At 35.7% G+C, this 7444-nt stretch overlaps 1 protein-coding gene across 1 annotated transcript; it reads right to left on the bottom strand.

Annotated features, from left to right (window-relative positions):
* Positions 1 to 832: 832 nt before the first annotated feature.
* On the bottom strand, positions 833 to 7433 carry LOC138336095 (protein lin-37 homolog). Its single transcript, XM_069285393.1, has 8 exons — positions 7284 to 7433; positions 6195 to 6264; positions 5327 to 5380; positions 4946 to 5052; positions 4279 to 4460; positions 2195 to 2317; positions 1660 to 1733; positions 833 to 1197 (listed from the first exon to the last, which is right to left on the bottom strand). Exons 1-8 carry the CDS (start codon positions 7306 to 7308, stop codon positions 1101 to 1103), a joined length of 732 nt encoding a protein of 243 aa, XP_069141494.1. The 5' UTR covers positions 7309 to 7433; the 3' UTR covers positions 833 to 1100.
* Positions 7434 to 7444: the final 11 nt, after the last annotated feature.

Here is a 7444-nt window from a genome sequence, read left to right as displayed (position 1 = left end):
CAGATATAAGGTAGAAATGCACTGTGGATGAAGTGGCTAATGTGTAATACCTTTAGGTCTCCACCTGTGGGTCAGGAGATTGAAGCATAATTAGATCTGATCCAGTTTTTGGATAATCCAGGTGTCTTCTATCATCAAAACATGGCCTTTTCTTGATGGCATGGAAGTCAAACAAAATCAAAACAAAAAGCTTCTGCATTTAAGTTGAGACCAATGTCGATCTTGACTGCTAATGGTCACTAATTGTCTGCCTTGATGGTCGAAACAGGAAGTAAGGTCTTTATTACTGTAAACCAACTGATTTTTCCACGCGATCAAATTTTGTGTATCACACGGATGATCAGAAATAGTCTATCACCTTAACAAATGCTCTTGAGGACTAACTACAGATACAGTAGAAGCATATGACTCCAATTATTATGAAAAAGTTGATAAGCATAGAAACCCAATATTCAGTCCTGTGAAATTCAGCTTGTTTACAGTACTCAATGATCTAAATTAAAATCTACAAATTTAAGTATCCGACCACTAGGACAGATGGGATTTGTTATTTTGTACCATTTTTTATGATACTATCTGCTTCGCTATTACTTACACCAACAAAGTGAGAAAAACAGTTAATTTTTTAGCATATTTTTTATTGCTTTACAAATTAAAATTCTTAATGTACAAATAAATTTGCAATATTCTCATTAATGTATGACATTGTAAAATTACAATTACCACAACACAATTTTTCAAGTGTAGTAAAGTCTATAATTTGAGCATGGTGACTCGGGCTTTTTTACATAGACAACCTGATAGATCGTTTAATATCAGAATAGGGATTTGAAAAAAAAAAACAAAAAAAACCCACTGAATTTTAAAATGATAAAATGTTTTATGTCCTATGCTACTAATTTATCAACCATGGTCCATGGCATATACATGTATAGACGTTTTATGACACAATGTATATTTTTCATGTCGAGATTGACTATGAAATGTGACTTAACTTTGTCAAAAGTTATTTAGCTAACAAATGCTAGGACAAATGTTGGTGTGTGGATATTTGTGCTGTAAAATACTGTCCATGATTATAGACGCTGTTAAACGCAATATCAGGGAGATTCCTTCATTTGCTGATCAAACATTTCCCGTAGAACATTCATACTGTCAGAGAATCTCAGTTCATTCATAAATCCAGCGTCACGCCACCTACAAATGCAATTGCAGTTCTTAATTTAAATCCATTATGGTAATTCAACGAGTAGGTCAATGTAATGTATAATTTTCACTAAGCCCTTAACCTTTTATAAGTAATGTTTCAAGTAAATCAGCTTATATTTAAAACCTATTGCAGAGAAAATGCTAAAAACAACTTTTTATTGAAGGGCCATAACTCTGTCAAATAATGTTTGTAAAATGTGGTAATCTACTTTGGCTGACTGAAAACCAGTTTTTCACTGAAATGGCAGAAATTAATATTCAGGTAATAAAAGAGACAAAACCATAAACATCAGGTCATCAGACACCTAACCTTACATATGTGTGACCAAGTTCTCTCAATGAAAATTGGTTTACATTTGTCAGTCATTAACAGGAAACAAAACACCAAGGAGACAAACCTTAATTTGTATCCTTCGTTTTGGTGAAAGCTGTGGTATAAAATGTACTTACGTTTGACGAATCATTTTCCATCGCTCCATGTGACCCAGTAAGAGATGTTCAGGGGGAGGGGCCATGTCTTGGTCCTAGTCAATCAAATTATTCTATGTATAAAAGGTCAAAGTAAAGACGTTTTATATGTCCTAGTCAAGTTATATCAACGGTTTTATATAAGACATTTAAATTTTAAATGTTAGTAATAAATAGTTTCTCATGTAGAACAGTACCTGTAAGTAAAACCAACCAGACAACCCCATAATTTGTTATTTTTCTCTTCTGAATTTATAAATAATTTCAATAATCAATCCAAAACTTATGTTAGCAATACAGTATGATTTCTCATAAATCTTTATGGTTCCAAAACATTTACTTCTTAAAGAGAGGTAAAATATTTTCATGGATTCAAAAACTCAATAAATTTTGCCTTGTCGTGCAATAAAATTTCTAACTTTGTGGTATAATACTTTTATTAATCTTGTCGTGCAATATAATTAGAAATGATAGTGAATGTATGTTTCTTCCTACATTTTTACTCAACAGAACTCACGGCGTTAATGTTTAGTTCCTCCTCGGGCTGGGGTACAGGCATCGGTATACGGTAATCCTGTACACTGTCGGGGTCAGCTTTAATGGGGTCGGGTAGTTTGTACACATTGGGAAATATTTCCTCCTGCAACACAATATTCCAAAATATTAATTTTTGTTAACAAGATGACCAGTTTAGGGAGCAGTCTGGCAGAATGGATTTTTTTATTGATACTGTAAAAACAACTTTTATCTCATGTAAAATATATTTGCGAATGTCGCCAATCAAGGCAAGTTTTCAAAAGTTAATTGTTGTAAACTTATTTTTTTATGTGAATAAATTTCACACGCAATACAAATTCCCAAAATAAATCTGTTATAAATATTGGTATAATAGAATTCCAGAAGACTAGCTTGCAAAATTTAATTTCCATGAAACATAAAAATGAGTTGCCACCAAAACATATATTCATAACAAGAGATCCCAGAGGGATCTTGGCGCCCACCAAAGAATGATCTACGTCTGACAATAGAAAGAGGGATCTTTTCTCTGCTTTCAAACTTTTACTACATATTACTACACATGAAATTTGAGAAAGATCTTTTCAGTACTTTCTGAGATATATAACACTAACAAACTTCAATTATCAAAATCCAAGATCTTGTTGACCGATCGGTCCCAATATCCAATATGCAGGTCCTAGGAGAACCTACATATAAAATTTGAGACAAATCACTTCAGTACTTTCTGAGAAAAAGTGTTAACAAACTTCAATTATCAAAATTCAAAATGGTGGCCTGTCGGCCATCTAGTTGACCGATCGGTCCCAAAATGTAACATGCATAACTAGGGACCTAAGGGAACCTACACATGAAATTTGAAACATATCCCTTCAGTACTTTCTGAGAAATAGCGGTAACAAACTTCAACTATCAATATCCAAGATGGCGGCCTGGCGGCCATCTTGTTGACCGATCCGTCCCAAAATGCAATATGCACAACTAGGGCCCTAGGGGAACCTACATGTGAAATTTGAGAAAGATTCCTTCAGTACTTTCTGAGAAATAGCGGTAACAAACTTTAAATATCAAAATCCAAGATGGCGGCCATTGTTGATCGTTCGGTCCCAAAATGTAATATACACAACTAGGGCCATAGGGAAACCTACATGTGAAATTTGAGAGAGATCCCTTCAGTCCTTTCTGAGAAATAGCGGTAACAAACTTTAACTATCAAAATCCAAGATGGCTGCCTGGCGGCCATTTTGTTGACCGATTGGTCCCAAAATGAAATATGCACAACTAGGGCCCTAGGGAAACCTACATGTGAAATTTGAGAGAGATCCCTTCAGTACTTTCTGAGAAATAGCGGTAACAAACTTTAACTACCAAAATCCAAGATGGCGGCCTGGCGGCCATCTTGTTAACCGATCCATCCCAAAATGCAATATGCACAACTAGGGCCCTAGGGGAACCTACATGTGAAATTTGAGAGAGATCCCTTCAGTACTTTCTGAGAAATAGCGGTAACAAACTTTAACTATCAAAATCCAAGATGGCGGCCTGGCGGCCATCTTGTTATCCGATCGGTCCTAAAATGCAATATGCACAACTAGGGCCCTAGGGGAACCTACATATGAAATTTGAGAAAGATCCCTTCAGCCCTTTCTGAGAAATAGCGGTAACAAGAAATGTTAACGGACGGAAGGACGGACGGACGGACGGACGGACGGACGGACGGACGGAAGGACGGACGACGGACCACGGACAAAAAGCGATTTGAATAGCCCACCATCTGATGATGGTGGGCTAATAAATTTGGTTTATAGAGGTTTTGGGTTTTATTAGTTTAACATCCTATTAACAGCCAGGGTGATGTAAGGACGTGTCAGATTTGTTGGTGGAGGAAAGCCGAGTACTCGGAGAACAACCACCGACAAGGGGTCAGTACCTGGCAACTGTCCCACATGGGATTTGAACTTGCAATCCAGAGATGGAGGGCTTGTGGTAATATGTCGGGAGATCTCAACCATTCGACCACCGCGGCCCCTAAGGTTTATAGCACCTCTATGAATTAATGTTTTCTATAAATGATTGAAATTATACCTCCTCTTCACTGTTATTGGTTGGCTCTGGCTCAGGTGTTGGAGTTCTCTCCCTTGTGGTCCCTAGGGATCTGTTGTGGGGCTGGTTTTTGAGCCAGGCCCTACACACTGGATAGAGAGCTGCTTCCTCATCAAACTGAGCGAGGTCTACACTCCGGTCAAACAGCTTCATCACATAAGTATCTGTTATATACGAAAAACGACACCATTCAAACAGCTTCATCACATAAGTATCTGTTATATACGAAAAACGACACCATTCAAACAGCTTCATCACATAGGTATTTTTTACATATGAAAAGGACACCATTTATTAGATACAGTAGCAATGGCATCTTTTCAGTTCTTATTACTTAAGCAAGATCTTCAATATGCCAAGTAAAAAGACAATTATTTATTTTTACACAGAGATGTGTTATCTTTCACAAAATCTCATAAGGTAGATCAACAAACATATATTTCATGTGTAATTATATATATATTTTGCAAAATTTCAAGGAAACAAACTACAGTGTAGCCATATGCATCTAAATTGTGAACTATAACCACCTTGAAAATTGTTGAGCATGGAGATGTGAAATTAACACACAGCAAAAAGATGTTTTAACTTGGTATATAATAGTCTGGTTATGCTGTCATACCAATCTGTGAAAACAATATCTACATACGATGGTACTGGCTCCCATCCATCAACTCGTCATCTTTCCTCTTCCTCTTACGACTAGTTTTCGTTGTGGTGCGTTTGGTCGGTGACAGAATGAGAGCTGGCTGGTCACTACAGTATAAACAAATACAATGTACTCTATGATGCGAAAAACGATTAGTTGGAAAACAGTAACCACGTGCACATATGTAGAGAACATTAAAGCGGTAAAAGTTTATTTTATATCGTGAAAAGAAAAGGCTAGCAAATAACTTATTATTTTACTTTAAGAAATGTTATAAGAAAAAAAATCCTGTCTGGCCACTACATTTAATTTTTTCCTCTCTTGTTACACTGGGAAACATTACTTCTGATACTAAAGTACTGAATGACAAATGATAACTACCTATGCAGCATTTCTGTATGGGTAACAACATCCTCTTCTTCACTTGATATGTTTCTGAAATTATTATTAACAAAATGCAAATAACAACTTGGGAAATCATAGTCCTAATAATTATAAGTGAAACACAATACTGTTATGCACAAGCAGTAGTCTGTTAGAAAGAATTGCTATGTGCCTGTGGCTGCAACTTACATGGCATTATAGCCTAAAGTGAATGAACTCGGTAATTCTATATCTAATGACTAATATTAATAATAATAAGTAATTATAAGCAATATCAGAAGTTAAAAGGAAGCAATTAAAACACAGTTAGAATCTCTGATAAAAGAAGGAAAATGCTATTAAATAGGAAATTCTGATGACACCTTGGGTATGTTTTTAATTAATGTATTGTGTAAAGATAGCAAGGATAGCTATTCCTTGATGTAGGTAGACGTACATGTGTTACCATCAACTCGAAGATTTTAAGGCTATCAAGAACTGACTAAAATAGCCCTATGTACCAGATATATATATGAAGTTTACTGTTGTTATATGTTGCTAACGCTATACCAATAGCTAGTGTATCAAATATGGTTTTACATCGGATGAGACGGAGTCGTGTAAAATTGCTGAATGAGGTTTAATGAACTTTAAACCAGTGTATGCGTTATCTCCCCCTTTGTTGACCCCTTCCTTGATCGTTGCACATAATATTATTATACAATAGTTAACCTAGATTATATATATAACTTTCAGGTACCTATCTGCACTCACCCTTGTTGTCCACTTAACTTATATGAATTATCTCCCCTTGTACCTTTCCTCAAAGAGTGCAACTAATACTGTTTATATAACAGTGAATCTAAATTCAATTTATATAACTTACCCATCACCCTTTTTGTCCACTAAACTTTGTAATGTTACACCAAACCGGATCCTGGCAGATGTTACTTCAGCTAAAATTTAAAAATAAACACTCTTAAAAAATCCAATATTTCTATGATAAAAACAGCATTGTAAATTGTAATTGAAACAAAAGACCCACACATTATTGGTATAGTTTGAACATAAATATCAAAGTATGTATAATCAATCCACAGGCTCCCAGGCTCCATAGAAAATTGGCTATTGTTGTAGCGGAAAAGATATCATCTTCTGACTGACTTTTACATCAGAAGGTGATATCTGGTAACTGATGATCGACCCAGTCCAATCCTGCTACAATAGTAAGCAATTTATGTGATTTTGTTTTTGGCTTTTACATAAATTGAGAATGAATTTATAAGGGCGCAGCTCTTCGTGCTGGAAACCCAAAGGGCACGAAGTGCAAAGCACTTCTAAGGTAACACATACATGAAAATAGAAGAAAAAACTCAATCTTCAAGACAGCTTCAGTTTGCAGCCGCCATTGTACTTTACCCACTGTAAAAAATCCCATCAGCATGAATGCAATGCTTTGAAGTCAGCTAATTATATAAGCAAGCGGTTCAAATGCTTTTATGATCTAACAAATCTTCATCAGGCTGAAACTTATGCAGTGCTTATTTTATTGCTCTTTATTTGCAAGCGTTAAAGTGATAGACCATCTTCCAATATAATTAGCTAACCAAGAACGGCATATCGGTTATGGTTATAAACAATTCTTCCTTCTCTTGTGTGGATTTCCTTCAAAAATGGGGTGTTTGGGACAAAAATAGAGTGTGAATTTATATATGAATAAAAAAATAAATAAAAAATTCGGCTCCCGTTATTTCCATAAATTGAACTTTTAAACAGTGCATAATTAATGGTTACTGAAACATCTGGCTGCGCCTTTTAAGGCATTGCCTTCAGTCATATTATAACTAGTCCCCTTTTCAGTATAGAAAATGAGTACGTTCAGACGTCAGTATTGTACGGCGTACGCATATACATGTATGTATAGCCATAATTAAAAGAGTACACGTGTGTCTTTTCCTTGCGTAATTATCATTACCAAGTTTTGCTGGCTTTCCCGACATCCTGAATGCGAAGATGGAATATGTGGAGGAGGAATTCAATGGTGCAAAGCCAACACGTCCTTATTTCAGATTTTCCGCCATTGTTGCTGATGCCGAAATAGCTTTTGTTAAGTAAAATGTGATTGGCTGTTAGGAG

The sequence above is a fragment of the Argopecten irradians genome, chromosome 12 (assembly GCF_041381155.1).
Source record: "Argopecten irradians isolate NY chromosome 12, Ai_NY, whole genome shotgun sequence".
NCBI lineage: Eukaryota > Metazoa > Mollusca > Bivalvia > Pectinida > Pectinidae > Argopecten > Argopecten irradians.
The sequence above is the reverse complement of the archived record's forward strand: the minus strand, read 5'-3'. Positions and strand labels throughout refer to the sequence as shown.